Genomic DNA, 20,740 nt, shown 5'->3' on the forward strand with positions numbered 1-20,740 from the left:
GATTTACACCAGATTGTAACTGAACTGGTTTAAAGGCATTTTCCCCTGAGGTAGGGAAACTCTTGACCATCTCAGTACTGGAAAAATACAGGAAGCTTCAGCATTATCCAATCTAGTATTGTCAACTCTGACTGTTAGTGATGTTTCAGCAGGTTCTGGAGCAGGACCCTTTCCTAATCATATCTGGATATGTTTGGTGGTCTTCCACCTACTAAACATTAGCCACCCTGCTCACCTTCCAGGATCTGACAAGATCCATGTGAAGGAAGTTCAGCTTTGCAACCAAAGCTGGAAATGTCTGGTTTAGATGGACAACTTTCTCTCTCTAGGCTGATTAGCTAGCCATAGAAACTGTAATTCTTATAGAACCTGTCAGCCTATGTTGGAACTGAACTGAGCAGAAAAATGCACTTTCTGCAAGAGCCAAACTAGTCAGATCCCCGCCGGACCTCCACATCCCAACAGCAATCTCCTGCTCTTTTTTTTTCTATAGCATGTTCACCTGCTTCTCACCTTGGCCTAGACATTGGTGGCAGGTATGAAAGAGCAATACATAATCATAAATGTCCTTCCTGGTGGAGACTGGTGACTGACTGAGCAAGTGAATTCACCCTGGGTTTTAGTCTTCAACTATAAAGGAGCTAGCCAGGGTGTGGGACCCTGATCCAAAAACAGATTCAGCACTTTAGAGAGCTCCTATAAAGTTCCAAGTAAAACCTGGAGCAGACTCACTGTCCCTGTTAAATTCTGCCTGCTTATTGCTTCTCTGTGTGGTAGGCAAGCAAGCAGTTAATAGCAGCGATCAGGAAGAGAAGTGGCAGTAAGTATCAATGCTAGTCAGAGGACCCATGCTGGTGAGGAAAAGTTGATTGGGGTGTCCTTCATCCAAATCTGGAACCAACACCAACTTTCTCATATTCTTGGATCACTGTATGCACAATAAAGTTGCCTTCAAGAAGGCAGAATTTGAGAGTAAGGAGGGAATGGCTGTTTGCTTGCAATGGAAGTTATCCCAGGTTCCAAAAGCATAAAAAAAAAAATCTTACCGGCCTTTGGTATTCTTTTGCCCAGGAAAACTATAAAGCTACTGTGGGTGATTTTCTGCAAAGTGGCTCAAGAATCTGCTTCAAGAAGGACAAGAACAAACTTCAGTAGAAGAAATTTATTTTATTGCACTTGGGGAGTTCTTTCTCTGACAAAAAGATGAGAACTTGCAGTGAAAAGGATGAGAGGAAACAAGGAAAACAAGACTTAACAAAATTCTACATTTAAACCACCAATTATTTTGTTTTTCACAGGAATCAGGCAAAGTGTCTCAAATGGGGCTAGCTCTCTTCCCATTTCCAGTGACGTGGGGAAGATTCTGCTCTTGCCAATTTTCTGGAGCTCAGTTTTCTCCTCAAGGAGGAGAACTTGCCTCCAAGGACCTTTCTTAGCCCTGGACTATCAGTTGGAAGAGGAAGGTCTCTTCGGGTGCTGGGCAATTGCCCCGTGAACATTTCCCACTTCTCCGTGGCATCCACAGCCCTGTCCACTTGCAGAATCTCCTCTTCAGAGACCTCTCTTTCAAGAGCAGCAATACACATTTTGAGCCAAAGCGTGTATTCCTTAATAATGTCCAAAGGCTTGGGCGCTCCACCTAGTTGTTCTTGGCTGGGCTCATCAGCCAGAGAACAGGATTGTTCATCAAGGTCAAGATCCTGTAATGTGGAAACTGCTTGGCTGCAAGTGTCTGGGGTCAAGGATTCTGAGAGGGATGTTACCACCTCCGAGTCGTTCTCACAACCCATTCCAGAGTCTGTGCTGTGTGGCAGAGCATCCTCCGACACTGACAGCTCTGACGGTTCTTGGCTGAGCCAGGTAGACAAAAGGGTTTCCATCCAAGCATAGAGTTTCTGTGCCAAAGGAAAAAAAATTAAAATACATTGGGTATTTTTTCTTCTCCCTGTTGCTGTTTTCCATTGCAGATAACTCTCCATGCCATACCTAGACTCTCTCTTCCCATGAACTGTCAGAAGCAGAAGAAATTATGCAAACAAAATGTACATATTCAAGTCAATTTGAAGGAGTTTTACTGAGCACTATTCTAGCTCCAGAAAGTCACCAAACAATGCACACACATCGCTTCTGTACTTTTGTTAAGCCACCATATGAACTAGAAAGTTATAGTTAAAAATAATAACAACAACATTATCTGGTGTCTTAATAATTATACCCCAGTACCCAACCCTGTGTTTATGTTGCAGTTACAAGGGCTCATCTATGAGTAGTGTTCATTTCTCACTTGTTTGAGCCACTCAGTGGCATTTGCTCTGCAAGAGCCTCTTCCATTTCACCACCCTCTGGTGTGGATTATAAACAGATTGGTGCAGAACGGGGCGGAGACTCGGTGACCCTGCTCTGCAGAACGGAGGGGCTGTAGCGTATCATTCTTTCATTCTCTTACCCTGTAGCGCTCAATGAGTTTGAAGCCTACAACGTACTGCAGCTTCCGAAGACATATTGGGCAAGGCTCCAGAGGCCGCAGCAGAACTTCATCCAAACTCAAGGCGCCTTGCATGATGCACTGAAGCCAGCGACAGTTTCCCAAGCCAATCAGGTGACAGATCTCATGGCATGTGACCTTTTGTTTGGAAAAGCCAGAATAAGAAAAATGGAACTTGTGCTGATTCTCTTGCCCACCTTTCCCTGTTACTGCTCTTGTAGCAGAACACAACCCAGTTCAGCTGTATCTTTGGACAGTAATTGCATGCAGTGATAAACTATCATTTCCAGAGCTCTGGTTAGCAAATTCCTAGGCCTCTTAAGACAAATGACAATTTTATTTCCTCTTGACAATGACTTTTGCAAATACTGAAAATATACTATGTAGGTGCAGATTCAGCACCAAGCTTCTCAGGGTGGCTGAGAGACAAATCTTTATCCTTATATATTTTTCCTCCTCGTCTCACCTTCTCACCTTTCAAAACAGTCTTTCCCTACTAAGAGAAGCTGGTGACACCGGTGTTTTGGAAGCAACGAATCCATTTGGTGTTTGAGTCCCAACTTTACAGGAAATGTCCAAGGTCCTGAGCCCTCTCTTAGGGATTGGGTCAGTAGCTTGGATAGCTGCTTCGAAGTTCAAACTTAGAAGTAAGAGATGCATCACCAGCTTCCACAGCCAACTCCTCAGCTCCTGTCACATTCTCCTTCCAGCTTCTGATAGGTTTCATTACATTAAGCCTTTGTCTTTGAGCTGCCAGCAGGTCGCCTTGAAACACAGCTCTCATACTGAAGGTTAGTTACATCTTTGGAAGGAACCTTCAGTCAGATCAAACAATTTATTCAGCTAGCCCAATATTCTCTGATTGTCTGAAAAAGAAGAGTCTTTTCCATTCCCTCCTTATGGAGATCCTTTTAGCTGGACATGCAGGGGCTAAAAGGCTCTGCCTACAGAAAGCCTGGGGGCTTTCTGTGATGAGAGCACATGCTCTCATCACCCAGCTGTGGCTTTGCAAACATAGCATATCTTGCCTTGCAACACTGGAGCATCTCTAGCATGTTGAACAGCAGTGTCTGGTTTCTGGCCTGCTCCACAGCTTCATCGTGCACCTCCTGTCTCCATGGAGATGGGTTTAAAATGGTGCAACCCACCTGGGGGAAGTCGCCAGAAAACCTGGCAAAGCTACAGACACCCACTTCTGTAGGGAAAAAAAAGAAAAGAAACAAGAGGTTGGAGACATTGGTCTTATTTCCACGGATGCTCCTCCTGCACAGGAAAACCACCGTTAGCTAGGGGTGGGGTTTTATAAAAGAGTCATCTGTTTTATAATGAAATATTTAAAAAATATATAACGGCTGTGTTACCTCCTATGACTACAACAGACAAAAATTTCAAACACGGCAACAGAGAAGTAGTTAGGATTTATTACGTACATAGCAAGTACGCCAACATAGAAATGGTTAGAAATTAGTGCTAAGTGGTTATTTCGAGAGGGTCACGGATGGGGAGTTTGTAGATACCTGATGAACAGCCAGCTCAAAATGCATGGTTACATAGTGAAGAACTGTTAAAATTTAGGAGCCACAAATATCCAGTGGTTCAATGAATACATTTACTGATTAACAAACGTTCCAAAATATTAAAACATTTAAATATTAAGAATTTTCAGTCACCCCCATTCCCCTCCATTCTCCATCCATATTTCTCTCCTTTTTTTTCTTCTGTCCTGCGGCCAATCAGCATTCTGTATAAAACCTACTCAAGCTTCATTATATTTCTTCCCCTCACCTTTCCAATTGGGGATTTTATCTTAATTCTTGGGAGGTTCAAAACACACACACACAGAGAGAGAGAGAGAGAGAGAGAGAGAGAGAGAGAGAGAGAGAGCTGCTTACTTTCAACCACATGATAGTACTGGGTTTCTCCATTGATTTCCAAGGGCAGTTCCGACTCTGGCGGCATTTGAAAACCACTTTTCAAGGTGTGAACAGGGAGGGGACTTATCTAAACAGTGTTTTCTTGGCAGCCTTGATGTTTATGTGTCTCCTGCTCCACCTATTCTCCTCCGCTTCACAACAGCCTCTCAGTTGTCAGTTTCCCTCCTCTGAGTCACTTAATATTCCAGGGTGTGGAGTTGTCAGTGGCAGCTGTTACTCACTGTGGTAGGTGGGCTGGAAGGCACTGTAGCCAAAGCACCCAAGAGCAAAACTGGATATTCACACACAGTCTCTCTCTCTCTCTCTCTCTCTCAATTTTTTTTCTTGCTCTCGCTCTCATGTGCACACAGAGAGAGAGAGAGCAGGAAAGAGGCATGGAGACAAGCATGTTAAAAGAAAGGAGGCAGGCAGGAGTGGGCTGACTCAGAGTAGCGTGGTTGGTGGGGATCTGCCTTCAGAGCTACCTTGAACCTGTCCCGGAAGTTGGACATAATCTGGTCTGTTTCACACATTAGTGTTAAAATCATTGCTTTGCATTGCAGGATAAGACGACCGATAGATCTAAAGAACGACCGATAGATCTAAGGACGACCGACAGATCTAACACTTTAAATATTGTAATATTACTTTCCCAATAAGTAATATTACTTTTAAGATTAGATGTGTTCCTCCTGTTCAGGTCACAGTGTTGATTTTTAACATAAACAGGTTAAATGACATTAAAATGTAGCAGTTGATTGGATATATTAAGTATCATATGATATTTATAAACTTGGTCTGCTCAGTTACAGAATGATAATTATTGTTTATTCAGCTGGATCTGGAAGTAGCTACATACGTATCCGCAGTATAAGGGGAGGATACAACCTCTGTTGCAAGGTTTCTTAACTAGTGTGCCCCAGCCAGCATTTATCTTTTTATTTATTGATTAGTTACAGGAATTTCAGCCTCACCTTTCAAATAAATCCCCTGGGGGCTTACAACAAATAATTCAGAGTTACAGAAATGCAATGAAATGAATTGCAATCAGAAACAATTGCTAAAGGGTGCAGAATCTATTTTAAAAAGCAGCATCGTGTCATTTACAGCAGTGGTCCCCAACCTTGGGCCTCCAGATGTTCTTGGACTTCAATTCCCAGATATCCTGGCCAGCAGAGGCTTCTGGGAGTTGTAGTCCAAGAACATCTGGAGGCCCAAGGTTGGGGACCACTGATTTACAGTACTAGCCAAATTACTGTACATTACAATTTTAACATGTAGCAGGTTTCTGTAGTTCTTCTTACTCTTCTTTTAAAAAAATCAAAGTGACCTGTGTTGGTTGGTTTTACCAGCGTAATCACTGCCTTTTATAAATAGGGAGATAGAGCCTTCCCAGCTAATTACAGTCTAGCAAGCTTCGTTGACACCCTTACCCCATTATATATTCAACATCTAATAAAGAGACGGAAGAGTGGAGGTGTTGTTAAAACACACACACACTGTAATAGCAGAAGAACTGGCAGAATTTCAGGATGTGAGATCCACAATCTATCATTGTTTCACTCTGCATTAAATCATTCCATTCAAAAAATGGGAAGTTGGAGGGGGAAGAGAAAGCACTTAGTGTCTGCTTCTGTGGGTCTGGCCTCATCATTCCCTCCTCCAAAGAGCTTATAATCAAACAGTTGGCGGTACAAGAAAATAAAAGGAGAAGAGAAATTGAGGGAGTAACAGCAAATGGGTGCAAAGATGTTGGGTGCTTTCCAGGTGAGGACTTCAATCTGTGCAGCCTCTTGCATGGAATTTTATCAGGGCCACAATGACAATGCCATGATTCATGAACAGCAAAGAGTCTTGTCTTTTTTAACTGCTCTAGGCCTTTGAGAACTACCTGGCTGGATATGTCAGTGGTTTAGTGATCTGGTGGTGGAGTCAGAGGTGAGGAATTTGATCAGTATATGTATTCTCTACCTAGAAAGCCCTGGAAAGGATTGCCATAAGTCAAAATTCACTTGATGGCACACAGTTATTATTATTTGAGGACGGTCATCTGATTCTTCAGATACACACAGCCACACTAAAATTTACTGAGGCAATACACTTCTCAACATTGGACAACAATCCATAAACGCGTATGCCAAATAAAATTACAGTGGTGCCTCGCTTGACAATGTTAATTCGTTCCAGCGAAATCACTGTAGAGCGAAAACACGGTCAAACGAAATTTTAAAAACCCATTGAAACGCATTGAAAACTGTTAAATGCGTTCCAATGGGCTGAATACCTGCTCGTCCAGTGAAGATCCTCCATACGGCGGCCATTTTCAGTGCCTGTAAAGTGAGGAATCCGTCCTAGAAAACAGCGGGGGGCCATTTTCTTCAGCTGGCAGCCATTTTGAAACCCAGCGATAAGCTGTTTGCTGATTTCGTAAAGCGAAAATCGTTTCCCGAAGCAGGGAACCGATCATCATTAAACGAAAAAAACCATTTAGACCATCGTTTTGCGATCGCAAAAACCTCATTGTACAGCGATTTCCTGGGGTTAGGGTTAGGGTTAGGGTTACCGGCAGAAGCTTAACTACAGTTTAACCACTCTGCCATGGGATTCAGTCTAGCCAGTTCTGATCCAAAGAGGGAACTTTCCCAAGCTTTAAAATATCTGGGGCAACTGATAACTCTGACTGATTCATGCAAGGTGCCACCATCTGCCCTGGGAGTTCTATTCCTGTAAGGTAGATACAGCATGGGCATATCAAGGGGAGGGGGGATTACTGCCCACTCCTTTTTTGAAGAAGATTATAAAGCAAACCTTGGCCTGGCAAGAACTTCCCGAAGGTGAAGCTCCATGTTTCGCATGGGTAGAGGTCAGCAAGGGTGAGGCCCAAGACGCAGAGGGCGTCCATTGGCTTGTTGTTCTTCAGAAAGTTCAGGATCCCATCTGTGGAAGCAGAGGGGGAAGAACTCTAGTTGCAGCTTACTACTAGTTGTTAGCCATTGTCACATTTCTTCAGTTCAAGGGAAAAGTCAAGATGTGCCTATCACTAAACTATAAAGTGTTGGTCTAATCAAGGTTTCATCATGCGTAGACCCTGGCTGTTTCCTCCTCTGGGTGAGCAACTTTTTCCCTGATGACATAAAGGAAGGCTATATCTGAAAATAATGCCCAGGAGGAAAACCTGATAACAATTGTCTATCAGATCATTAGGCGTTGGGCATAAAATGTGTTTTCCAGGGAAACAGGATGTTTCCTGCTTCACTCCCTTCCTCCCTCCCTACCAGGTGGGCAAAATTAATAATACATAGCCAAATGGAACTGAAGGGGAGGGTAATCTGAGGGCCTGACCAAAGTCTCTACTTGTTTGTCACCTTACCAGTATGAAGTTGCACTCTGTCTGAATCTTGGTTGTGGCGGTAACAGCAATGGATGGAGGAGACTGGGATGGAAGGAAGGCACTTGACCCGTAGGCCCAAGAAGAAAGACTCGACACAGCTCCGCAAGGAATCCAGCAGGGAGACCCCAACAGAACCTTCGCTTAGATCTACAAACAGAAGCATCAAGCTGTTACTTTCAGGCTGTGTAGTTTTCACATGGCCTTCCCGAGTATGAAGGGGAAGAGCCATGTTCCACATGCAAGAAACAAAGAGAAGGAGAAATCCCAGAGCACAGTCCTTCAATGTTATCATTTTTACAAAAAAAAACCTGACCTATGCACATTGTAAGCAATATGGGACTTCCCAGGAAATGCATCACTTTGATAAGCTGGAACGTAGCCCATGCCACCCTGAACACCCGTGATCTTATCTGATATTAGAAGCTATGTAAGATCGAGCCTTGTTTAGTACTTGGATGGACCCAGGAATACCATGGATAGGACTCAAAAAGAATCCATCTGAATTCCTGGAGAGCGGCTGACAGTCAACGCTGACACTACTGAACTAGAAGATATCAAGAATTGTTTCATTAATAATTAAAATGACTTCTCTACAAACCCAGAAAAATATGTTATTTTACCCCTCAAGCACTCTTCATTAGCAAGTAATTCAGGAAGGAGACAAAAGTTTAGTTTTGCTTTGTCAGACAGTGGGCAGAGGGAACCCTTTGCTGATCTGCTACAAAGCACCCAGAGAGGCCTGCCAGCAGAAGCACCATCTGCCCACCATGATTTAGACAGTGCCAAAGACTCTTAAGTTACCTATGGGCTGCAGGTATATGTGCTTGCGGCAGAATCGTTGCTTTCTCCTCAACAGGGAATAGTAGAAGGTTTCAAAATCTTCGGGGGCGTCAGGATGGCTGAGGAGCCAGTCAAAGGCTGTCCTGATGAACAAGCTGCAGAAAAGCGTCCTGTGAGGGTTGTAGGCCTCTGAAAGGAAGAGCTTTTCAGCGCTGGAGAAGGCCTTGGAGTAAAGTTCCTGCAGGGCAGGGTTGGTTGATATCAGAGCATCCTTCAGCGCTCGCGGTCCAAAGCTGAACTCCTGAGCGTGTCTGCACTGCAACATTTCTGGTGGCAGTCCCTGGTCCGATGACACTGTCTTCTACAAGAAGAGGACAACAATAATCAACTCCACACTTTGCTCTCACTTGAAGGGCTCTGTGTGATCTTGAACTGCCGCTGTTTCAGTAACATAGTGATTAAGAGCCAAGAAGTTTCACCAGTCCATGTTTCATGCACAAAACCCAGGATCATCCTAAATCCATTTTCAAAAGGACCAGGGGAACTATCAACAGTTAGCAAATATTTCTCCCTCGCCAGGCTCCTTCTGTAAATATAGCACAAGTATTTACAGTTACTGCCATGCTAGGCATCTCTAAATTACATGGTAAGCAACCATGCATGCAGCCATCATTTCATAAATGATTCCCTTTGTAAATTGGTGATGATCAAGCAACTCCCCAAGAGTGACACGTTCCCATGAATTATTCTCTTTGAAAGTTCAGTTCTATGCCACTCACTCTCTGTTTTGCCCCATACTACCTTCCACACATAGACACATTCTGGAGTGATAACAAGAAACGTCAGCAGTATAATAAACATGGCACAGCTGTGCAGACGAATGAGGTTTAGAGCAGGATGTCAAAAGCCTTTTGTGTTGGTGCTCTCGTTTTTCTGAAGAGAGACAGAAGGCCATGCTTGAAATATCCTGGAAAAGCTTTCTGTTTTTAACGCTTGCATTTGCAATTTATTTGCAATTCATTTATGCCTACGTTTGCTCCATTATGTCGTATCTACCTGACTATCTAAGATAATAGTAACTAATCAAATGAGGATACGGTTTTGCTACTGTACTTTTAAAAGTTCTTTATGTATGTGCTTTTGCATTGTTCCGAGGATGTAACTCATTAAGTGCCTGCTTATAATCGTAGATGCATGACAGCAAATATATTTAAATATTTCATACAAGATAGCTAGAGATACTCTGAGTTATTGCAACCAATATTTACACACAGAGTAATTTATTTAGGTTTGTGATTCCCCAAGTTATCAGAAATGAATGCAACGACAATGCTTCAGTGGTTTATTGGGTTGTTATTGTTGCTTTGGTTCTAAACTGTTTTCATATGTTGATTATTGCCTTGAGTGGCCATGAGACAGAAATGAAGCGGATAGATCAATATCCACCCACATACAGTTTGCAAGCTGTCAGTTTGAATTTCTTCCTAGCTAGACAGAGAGAGAGAGAGATACACACAGAGTATCCTCATGGTCATATCAGTACTAAATTAGAAGCTGTGCAACCTAGGGTCAAAACAAACAAAAATGCAGTTATACACCATTAGATGTCAGTTCCCCTTAAGAAGTAAAACACATTTGCTTCTCCTACTAAGATAGTTTTCTCTGCTTCACAAATTGCAAGTTCATTTCTTGTTTTGTGATTGGCCAGTGGGAGGTAAACACAGACCTCATTTCTAGATGTGATTGCTCAGGGCGTGGCAACTTTGAAGGAATGCTCCTCTAGAAAGAAAGCAGTTTAGTACTTTCTACTCACAAAATTGCCAACTTGTGTCATTCCACTTCTTGCCTGACTTTCAACATGGCATAGTGCAGGAGAAGGGAATCCAAATGTTGTGGGACTCCTCTAACTGTCATCAGCATTGCCATTTGCCAAGCATGAGGGCAGCTGGCGTTCAGCTCCCTCTGGAGCACCAGGTGTTTCTTTAGGTGTAATGTACATAGTGTCCAGTGGGAGGGAACTAGGGAGTCTTCTGGACAATGTGAGCTGTTTGACAGTGGAACAGATTCATTTGAGGTTTTCATGTGGAGGATGAATGACCAGCTACTACCAATACTTCAACCATGGTGTCCCTACAGTGATACATGACTAGACCAGAAGATTCTGAAGTCATTTCAGATTCTATGATGCTATGTCCTTGGATCAGTTTACTTGGATTATTACCTCTCAGTTTCACAGATTTCCTTCCCACGGGACTGTTGTGAAGAGGAGAGGGTGTGACTATCAGCCTGTGCATGCTATGGAGTCTTCTTCATCTTCACCTTCTCTTTCTTGCTTCCGCACAGGGCGCTATCCCCAAAACACCCTGCGATGCTTGAAAGATCGTGGTACATCAATTTTCAGTGCACTCGCCAACGGTACTTCCCCCAATACTCCAAGTGTATTGGGCAAGCACTGCCATCATCCTCAAAGTTGTGGGGAGGGGAAGGCTTCTCCATAGGATGCCAGGTTTCACTTCAGCCTGGCTATACACTACAGCTACCTCGTGATTTATAGAGGGAATTACTTTAGTGCTGAGACCATCTGATTGTGACCTTAGGATCTTTTTACTCCTGTAGTTTGTAGCTTGCTTTGTTTTCTGATTGGTCAGTGACCGATATTACAGGCTTCATTTGCAGCTGTAACTGCTCCCTCACAAAGGTTGCCCTGAATCACATCTCTGAAATACTACTGTAATGCCATCTTCTCTGATGGGGCTGTCTATAACATCTAATTTGGCCCTCAGTCAATCCTGAGGCAAAAGGAAAATGAGGAGTCAGTTCCTCAGGGTTCTTTAGAACTGAAACCATCCTCTCATCTCAGTCAGTTGGCTAGTGTGGCTGCATACTCGGCTTTCTGTGCCCTGTCCCTTCTCTAGCCGGCTATTGCCACTTCTCCATTGATATTCCACCCCTTCTAGGTTACAACAATTTGATCAGGCATTGTGAGCACCCAGACGTCCCACAAGCTAAACCTACTAATATAGATTAACCGCTGGCGTTGGTGGCTGTACTCGGCAAATAAATCAGGAGGAAAATGCATAGAACATCAGCCTCGGTGAAAAGCCCAGAAGACCCATAAGTAACAAGTGACAGATCCCGGGTCTGCCTTACTGAGAACAGCAATGGTTTTTTGCCGGCTGAGGCCTCACTGTTGAAAGTCATATTCTCATTGTTGACAGATATTGAAAAAGAATGTTCGTGGTACCTAATGAAGTCTTGAAGGAATTGAGAAAATATTGAAATATGCTGGGAAAAAGCTGAGACAAGAAATTCAGAAAAGCACAACATTTGTTCCTAGGATTGTCTACTTTTATTCTTCGGAGGGTTCTTCTACCTGTAGCTTCAAGCAAAATTGTTCCGGTAGCTTCTCTTAACAATTCATCTTCTGTTTCCCAGAACATGGACAGCTTGTGAAAGAACTTGTGGCTAGAGTAAAGCCAGCAGAAAAAAGAAATCACAGTAGGTTTTTCTCCCCACTGGATGAAAGGGAAATCTGGGGAAGAAGTGATGTTTCTGCAACACTTGCTTCCAGATCAGATCTAATCCAATGTTTATTCTCCTGCTTTAGCAATATAAAAGGTTTCGTTCAAAACTTCATTCACATCAAGCATTACGCGATGTGGCATATTTATAAAATCTGAAAAATAGTTTGCTTTATCCAACACCTGACTATGCCATATTAAAAAAAGTTAGCGCTGCAAAGACTGATACCCTGGGTTTCATAAAACTCTCCTGCCAATGGTAGCATCTAATAATCATACATGCCATCAAGTTGATTCCTACCAGGTGCAAAAAGACATCTAGTGGAATTATTGTCTAATTCAGCAGACAGCGTTGTGTGCAAATGTTCATACTGCACAGTTTTGCAGTATGAATTTGTGTAACATTTTGGGTGAGTAAAACCTATTAAAAAGCATTTCGCTCTTTCCACCCATAAGTCTTTTCTTGAGTGTTGATCTACCTTCTACAATGGTTCCACTGAAAAAAATTGAAAACAATCGAGTGCGGGCATGGGGGGAGGGGAGCTGCTTTATTTCAAGATTTTTTTTGTTCTGTTCTCTCCCCTCTTCCAACCCTTTTCCAGATCTTTACATTTCTAACTGCAGCTGAAATGTCTGGGAAGCAAAAGGCCATCGTTTTGCAACCTGTGTTTAGTTTTACATACAAGCTCTCCGGCCTAAACCTGAAGAGTGGAAGTTCTGAGTCGGATTTTGCAAGACCATCCCTGGAGGTGGCAGCCTGGAGTAAAATGGGCACCCCCTTTGCCCTCCTCCTTTTCCAGTTTGTAAAACAAGAAGGAAGAGATGAACCTGTAGAGGGAAAACATCCATATACCCTTGAATGCAAGGGGACAGCCCTCAATGTTCCAAACTGTAATTAAAACAATGCAGGCCCTTGTGTCACACAGTGAAACACATTTTATCTGACACTTAACCTTTTGTGGGCTGCAGCCTGTTTCATGAAAACGTATGCCCCATAAAAATTTGTCTTTTAGCTGACATAAAGATGGTCTGTTGTGTTTGCCGCAGCAGACTAACACTGTTGCCCTAAGCAGGAGGCAGAGAAAGGATCTGGACCTGTTCTGTCATGGATAATACCATGCAGCTCCACCAGGGCATGGCCTTTATTTTATTTTGGCAGGATGTTTTTTGACTAATCGGTCAGTCTGCATCAGAGCTACGGGGACTGTGCTTGGCCCAAAGATCCCAGCCTCTTCTTGGAGTTCATGATGTTCTCCTTGGTGTTTGTGGCACCTGGTCCTAGGAAGACTCTTCAGAAGAGGAGCCTCCTCTGCCACTTTCAATGTACCAGACGCATACATAGATTGTCATTGGGAGCTCGTCAAAACAGAAACTATGTCTGGAGAGCAGCTGAAGGGCAAATAACAGCTTCTCTGCACAGCTCAGGACATCTTGTTCTGCTTCGTACTTCTTGGAGGGTGTCGGAGGAGAAATGATGCTTATTGCAGAATAATCTCAACCTGCTTGTACAAAATAATGAATGCTGACATGGCAGGTACTTGAGAACAGATTTACCTATTCCCAAGATTTAACAGTGTGTTGGCCCTATTCATACATGCATGCTTGTGAGTGGAGAACCCAGTCCTTTCCGACTTGCACTGGAATGAACGGACCCACTCCGCTCAGAAGCACGCAGGTGAAGAGCCATCAAAGACACATGAGGCAGGAGTTGCTTTTCTGCACCGGCAAAATATTGTGCCCCAGGGAAGAAACCCAAGCTGTCTCCCTTCCTTACACTAGGATCCTCTCCTTCAGAAAGTAGGTCAACTCTGGTGTAGGGAGGGGCTGCATGGCAAAAAAAAGCCTTTTCAGCAGGACTAGGCAAGGCACACCAAAGGAGAACAAAGGACTGATCCTGCATGGCGGTTTTTGGAATATTTACAGGCTGGACTTTGAAGAGTGTTTTGAAACTTCTACTGGAGCAGAACGTGGCAAGCAAACTTTTGAGAGACGGGTCAGTGGAAAGGTGGAAGATCCTGCTTAGTACAACCAGCGACTGGTCTGCTTCCCAGCAAGATTCAAAATGCTTGTTCAGACCTCGGAAGCCTTACACGGGACTGGGCTATCCGAAAGACTTATCTTGCACTTGGGGGGGCCAGGTTTTCCTCTGACCCCTTCCTTCCCAGGCACAGTTTGCCGGAAATGCCAGAAAGAGATGCTTCTTTGTGACACCCCTCCTTGCCCCTGGAACTTCTCTGCCCAAGGGTGCTCAGCTAAGCGGGACCCACACACACACACACACACACACACTCCTCAGCTGCCTTTTCAGCAAAGACAGACTTTGGGTTCAGAGGACTTGTGCACATCGGAGGCCTTGCTTTCTGAAGGGAGCTTAACTGGTTCACACTCTCGGTCCCTTGACACTTTTGACGGGCGCATTTCCAGGATGGTTTGTTTGCGTGGGCTTGTTTCCCAGTGTTAACCACCTTGATTATCATCTAGAATTGGAGGAGAATCCTCATCATCACCAGAGCTCAGAAATGTTGCCTTTGGGGACTAAGTCCCAGGAACACCCACCCCCCCCAGCCAGCAGAAAGTAAATTTCATTCTCTCACACACACACACTCATACACACTCAGAAAGAGAGAGAGAGACGGAGAACTATTTCTAAAATGCAAGCGCTGCTCTGGAGTCTCTCCTGGTGTCGCAGCCTGCGCTTACTCGCCGTGTATGCCGGCCCTTCGCGTCTCTCGTCGGACTTGGGCGACCCGGGGCGATGGTAGGTCCCCTCGAACGGGGCGCCCGGTGGGGGGTCCTTCCCCAGCGATCACGGGCGCCCCACCGCCCGCCTTCCACTCCCACGTTCCCGCGGACGCCCCGTCCAGCTCGCAAAAGCCGCGGGCATCCCGCGAGCGGGGCCGAGCGCTCTCCCCTTCGCAAGTTCCCCGGCCGGCTGGACGCGCGTCTCCCTCCCGCCTGGCGTGCGCCTTCTCCTGCATCGGCCCAGGCTACACCCCGGGAGGGGAGGGGAGGGGAGGAGAAGGGAGGAGAGGGACCAGGTCTCCTCCGGCCAGGATTCCTTGAATTTATTTACTCCTCCGGAATCCCCGACCTCCAGGCGCTCGCGCGCGCTCCTGGGTGAACCCGACCGACGCGTCCTGCTGTCCAGCCGTGCGCGCATCGAGACGCAGGGATTCGAAGCCCCCCCCTCCTGCCTGGCCGCCTTCCCTCCGCGAGGATCGGGAGTGAGGCGGGTCACGAAACTCCCCTCGCCCTCCACACCCCACTCGGGCTCGGAGGCACGCACCGTCTCCCCCCACCCAACACACACACACACACAAGACACCCCATCCTCTTCAGAAGCTCCTTAACCAAAAAGACTGGGCGGCGATCTTTCTCCTGTCAAGCCAGCCCTGCAAAGGTTGGCACGGCGAGGATCGGCTACAGCGCAGCCACCGCCGCCCTGGCCGGGGGGGAGGGGGTTCCTACCCTGCAGCCGACCCGCCCGCCCGCTTCCATCCATTACCTCTCCGGCCGCTGCGGGAGATGCGCGATGCCTCTGGTCCCTCTCTGCTGCAGGGAGGCGAGCCCGGCGCGCCGAGGCGACTCCGGTGAGTGAGTGAGTGAGTGGCCGGCCAAGGCTGCCGCCGCCGCCGCCGCCGCCGAAGCTGTGACGTTGCCGAGGCGGTGTGTGTGTGTGGAAGCCGGTGTGTGGGTGGTTGGGGAGAGGAGAGACGAGAGGCAGGAGGGAGCCGGCTGTGGCGGGGGCGGAGGGAGGATCGCAAAGGAGGCGGAGTGTTTGGGGGAAGCCGGGGAGAAGTCCCGAGGAGAGGAAAACAAACCGCCAGGAGGATTCTCCCTTCCCCTGGTCGGGATTGGATCGCTCCCTTTTTGGCTGGCTTTTCTCCGGGGTGTGTGTGTGTGTGTGTGTGTGTGTGTGTAAAGGAGGAGCGCTGGGGATACGGAGCGTGGCGTAGCGGTGAATGTGGATGCAACGTGCAGGCAGCTGGGTCGGACCCAGCAGCGCAAGGCAGGCAGGTCTTTTGTAGAGGCAATGGCTTTTGAGTGTGCCCATCCAAGACCACCACTTGTTTGCATGACCCGAAGGGTGGCTGCTCACAACCATATCTCGCCCTTGGCAACATCCACTTCTCTCCCACCTCCAAGGGAGCAGAGAAGCCTGTTTGGGGATGGTGGGAAATATCCTACTGGCTACTCAGAAAAGGCAACCACTGTTCAGGGGGCATTTTTACTGGTACAATTAAAATATTCGTGTCAGGTTTTCTTAAAGCAAAAAAAAAGGTCGCTCCCACTTATGTATTTCTATCCCTTCCCTCTCCCCCCACCCCACTCCCAGCTTAAAGCTGTGTGCTTGGTTCTCTGGATCCCCTGTTATTCAAACAACCTCTGGATGAAGCAGGTGCAACCGGGAAAGGCAGCTTCAGAGCACTCCCTGAGCGAAGCGTGGCAATTTTAATCTAAGTCTTCTCAGTCCTAATGCGATGCTGAAAGCACTGTGCTACTTTCATACATTTCCTAACTCTTCAGAGAGGTGGCACTTTGTACATGCTCTGTGGATTGTGCCCTTATAGAGCTGAGGTCCTATGCCAAAAGTCATGCAGTTTTTAAAATCTATGCATGGATTCCCCCCCCCCATACTTTCCTGTTTTAAACCCTACTTTCTGTCAGTTCAGAATTTTCCCAGGGGCAGTGGTTTCGTAGCTTCAACATTGTTTGTCTGTAGGTCGCCCACCCCCAAATAATAGGTTTCCTTCACAATGATAAATGACACCCTGTGACTGCTCTGATATATTTTGGCTCCTGAATCCTTTTGAAATTGCTGCATTGACCCCTCAAGATAGATCCTGTGGGATCACACACTTGTAATGATGAACACCAAACAGAAGGAGCCATTAATCATTTTAGCCCAATGGAGATGACTTACATTTTTGAGCTTGTCCTTATATACCTGTCATTACATCTTACCCAACAACAGTAAGTCAGTTTGGGATTCTGCGATGCAAACCAATCCACATTTCATAGCATGATTACATGATAAAGCAGATTTAAAGGGAAAATGATCTGGAGTTGGAGTGGTGGACTCTTGACCTTCCGTTTCAAGAAGTCCCAACCAATGTGACTATGATGCAGAATTAGGGGAGTTGTAGTCCAAAAATAACTGGCTGGCTAGCTCAGTGATTTCGGTAATTGGCTGCAGAGCCAGAGGTTGGGAGTTTGATTCCTCTTTGTGCCTCTTGTGAGTAGAGCCAGCCTGGGTAGCCTTGGGCCAGCTGCACAGTCCCAGGGATGCCCCCAGAAGAAGGGAAGGGTCAACCACCTCTGAGCATTCCCTGCCTGGAAAATCCTGAAAAGGGTCACCAGAAGTCAGAATTGACTTGATGGTTGATGATGATGATTAGTCCAGATATGTAGATTTCAGGGAGAATACTCTCCTAACTACAGTTCCCGTTGTCCTTTGTTTACCTGTGGTCAGTATAAGTTGCCTGTGAGACAGAAGATACACTGCCCTGAACATTCAGATCTCTTTAACCTTGAACCCTTTGAGATCCAGCTTTCCACAGCCCTGTGCCCTGCAGCTAAAGGACCTTGACCCCCCTCAACCAGCACATTCCAGGTTCAGGAATGATGTACCAGCACCGTAACCCTAAAACATCCAAAAAACAGCTCCAGCCATACCTGTCTGCTGTTTATCTTGACATGGCCTCAAAGCCCAGTGATATAAAATACAGTGGACCCTCTACTTATGGAATTAATCCGTATTGGAACAGTGGCTGCAAGTCGAAAACTCTGTAGGTCGAGTCTCCATTGACCTACAATGCATTGAAAACCGATTAATGCCGTAACTGGCCATTTTTGTTCCATTTTGTTGTGTTTTTTTTTTCTGGTCTGTAGGTCGATTCTTTGGCTGCAAGTCGAACCTAAATTTTGTGACCAGAGAAGTCTGTAACTCGAAAAGTCTGTAAGTCGAGCCGTCTGCAAGTCGAGGGTCCACTGTAATACACAAGTAGGAGCACATTACAATCTTCACATAGCACTGCCTAGAACTGGTGTTTTTTATTCCATAAGTTCAGGGAAATATTTCCACGCATTATTTCTTCTTGGTTTGCATTTGGTGGTTATTATTAAAACAGGCATTTTGAAGTGGGAGGCTTGGTGGACGTCCGTGCTGGAGGGAGGTCTGTGGGCACAATCCAGCCCCAGAGCTAATTGGCTTCCTTCAAAGCTTTGGGCAGCCTCCCCACTGGAAGTGAATGGCTTCTTCCGCTTTGCTAGCAGGACTGGGTCGCCCGCTAGAGACTTGGATGGAAAAAAATTATCAGCTTCCTCAGCCTTAAAGTAGCAGGCAAAACTGAACATATTTGTGCAGAACCCAGGTATAAACAGATGGATTTTCCTTTTCGGAGAAATTACTCTGATTAGAACTGCAGGATGCCATTTGCTAAGAGCCACGCCAGGCGCTTGTAACCTTGGGACTTCCCACTTCTTTTTCAAACTTCCTCTCATCAGTGGGTGGGGAGTGTTTGGGGAATTTTATGTGTGTGCATGTGTCTGGTCTCTGGGTGTCTGTGAATTTCGTTGTATGGGTATACTGTATATATACTTACAATGACAATAAATTATTATTATTATTATTATTATTATTATTATTATTATTATTATTATTATTATTATTATTATTATTATTATTATTATTATTATTATTATTATTATTATTATTATCAGCAACTCAGCCATTTCTCTCAGGCATCCTTTTCCAACCCAGTACCCTCCAGGTGGTTTGGCCTACAGCTTCCATCATCCCCAGACAACATTAATCCATCCTCTCTGAAGTTCCAGATTAAGGACAATTCTAATCCCCATGAAGGTCTGTGGGTGAATTTACGGCAATAATTTTCTCGAGGTATAACCCTCTCTGAGAGGGTTATTTGGATGAAAAAGACAGATAGGAGAAACCTGTATGCAGTCACGAGTTTCTCGAAGGAGGAGTTGCTTACAAACACCATACATAATAAAGGCAGCGTGTAAACCACACCTTTGTTTATAACAGTTATTAAGCATGGCTCTAGAGCAGGATTATAGTATGATGGATGGAACTGGTTCTTTTAAGGGAGGGGGGAGTCCTTTTCTTTTCTACATCACCCTGCCTCCTTGCTTACTGTGATTGAAGAACTACAATCATTTTCAGTCACTCAGATCACTTTGCTTTTGCCCTCTGATAATTAAGCCATCCGACATGGTGGGGCTCGGCTCGCTTGCTATTAATTCATGCCTCGTGCCTTGAGCCAGAACTGCCCCGGGGAGTTCTGGCAGCCAGAATAGATGCTGTATCATTTTCCACTCCAGGATTTCATAATGTGATTATATGTATAATTTGCATTGGTGATTAGAAGGCAGATCCTGTTCTCATGGAAGCCAGCCGGAAGAGCCCCATAGGCTGGCACAGGGACAGGATCTGGCCTCTGGGGATCTGGTAAGCAAAGATTTTCTGCGCGCTTCTCCCTTCAATGGAGTCTTATTAAACGCACTAGTGAAGTGTGCAGATTGCCGGCAGACAGTTAAATGCCTTGTTCTTTTCTGTGTTGGCTGGTATTTTTTAGGAAGTATGTTTCTTGGATGTTGGAAATGCCCGTTTTTTGTTTTTTGTTTTTTGTTTTTTTCTGATCAGGCCCACTTCTGATGAATTTTTTCATGAAGGGCTGCTGCTCAGCAGCAGGCAGAAGATCTTGGGTTCTATTTCTGACCTTTCTAGATAGGATCCTGCCTGGAAACTTAGCAATAGGGCTGCCAATGTGTATCAGTATTGAGCAGAATGATCCGATGGAACTGAAATGATATTAAAATCTTCTTCCTGAGCAGATCCTGGAGGAGTTACTTTTTTTGTTTACTACAACCCCCATGATCCCTCCACATTTTCAAATCAAATTCAGACCCACAGAATCTTCTTTTCTAGAGAGCCTATGAACTAACCTGACCTTCACCAGGATCAGCCCTACATATTGCAAAGACTGAACCATCCTCCCATCAATTCAGTCCCAAAACGAGTATCTGTTGCCTCTCTGTGAATGTGCCCGATTTTTGCAGTGGTTTCCGAATATCCAAGCGGCTTTGTCTTTAGAAGTGACATTTTCTGACTTAGAAGAGCTTCCCAATAATTGCTGCACCTTTGTTAAATGTCTCTTCATAAGCATGACTAGACACTTTTTTAAAAAGTTAAAGTGGAGATCCTCTTTGGCAGAAATCATAGAGCTCCACTAGGCAAACAAGACACTGGCCCTTCTCTCAATTCCTTTTCTTACATTAAGGTTCAACCTATAGGCTAACTTTCACTTTAAAAAGCAAGGGATACCAGTTCATGTCTTACTGTTGGCATCATTTCTTTTTCTTCCTTTCTTTTTTAAAAGATGTTGCAGTTTTCAGTTTTCAGCGCAAACCCACTGCACCTGGGCTTATAGCCCTAGGCAGGGATGTTCCAGGAAATCTCTCTCTGCGAATCCACTTCCTGAATTAATTGCATCTCCAAATCTTTCTGAGAGTTCCCAGCTCACATGCTTGCTTACATGTTTTTATGGGCTGGTTTTAAGATAAGGCACATTTTTGTAAATCTGTGTTTTGAGATCAGTATGTTTATGAAGGAATGCCTGAAGATTGT

The 20,740-nt window shown here is 45.2% G+C and overlaps 1 protein-coding gene across 2 annotated transcripts; it reads right to left on the bottom strand.

Annotated features, from left to right (window-relative positions):
• Positions 1-1,147: 1,147 nt before the first annotated feature.
• Positions 1,148-15,724, bottom strand: AMZ1 (archaelysin family metallopeptidase 1). 2 transcript variants are annotated; one of them, XM_072982768.2, is made up of 7 exons: positions 15,596-15,724; positions 8,591-8,930; positions 7,769-7,936; positions 7,207-7,335; positions 3,514-3,680; positions 2,447-2,623; positions 1,148-1,895 (listed from the first exon to the last, which is right to left on the bottom strand). In XM_072982768.2, exons 2-7 carry the CDS (start codon positions 8,892-8,894, stop codon positions 1,326-1,328), a joined length of 1,515 nt encoding a protein of 504 aa, XP_072838869.2. In that variant the 5' UTR covers positions 8,895-8,930; positions 15,596-15,724; the 3' UTR covers positions 1,148-1,325. The 2 variants fall into 2 exon arrangements, with proteins under 2 accessions (XP_072838869.2, XP_072838870.1); XM_072982769.2 differs by having other exon boundaries at positions 1,148-2,008.
• Positions 15,725-20,740: the final 5,016 nt, after the last annotated feature.

This window comes from Pogona vitticeps, chromosome 13, assembly GCF_051106095.1.
Source record: "Pogona vitticeps strain Pit_001003342236 chromosome 13, PviZW2.1, whole genome shotgun sequence".
In the NCBI taxonomy this organism is placed as follows: Eukaryota; Metazoa; Chordata; class Lepidosauria; order Squamata; family Agamidae; genus Pogona; species Pogona vitticeps.

Bases quoted from the DNA above. Each gene is read 5' to 3' on its own strand.
- AMZ1 (XM_072982768.2), bottom strand. From the start codon at position 8,894: ATGTTGCAGTGCAGACACGCTCAGGAGTTCAGCTTTGGACCGCGAGCG. The intron at 7,937-8,590 runs GTAACTTAAGAG...TTCTGTTTGTAG, and splicing joins CATATACCTGCAGCCCATAG to ATCTAAGCGAAGGTTCTGTT. The intron at 1,896-2,446 runs GTAAGAGAATGA...CCTTTGGCACAG, and splicing joins AACTCATTGAGCGCTACAGG to AAACTCTATGCTTGGATGGA.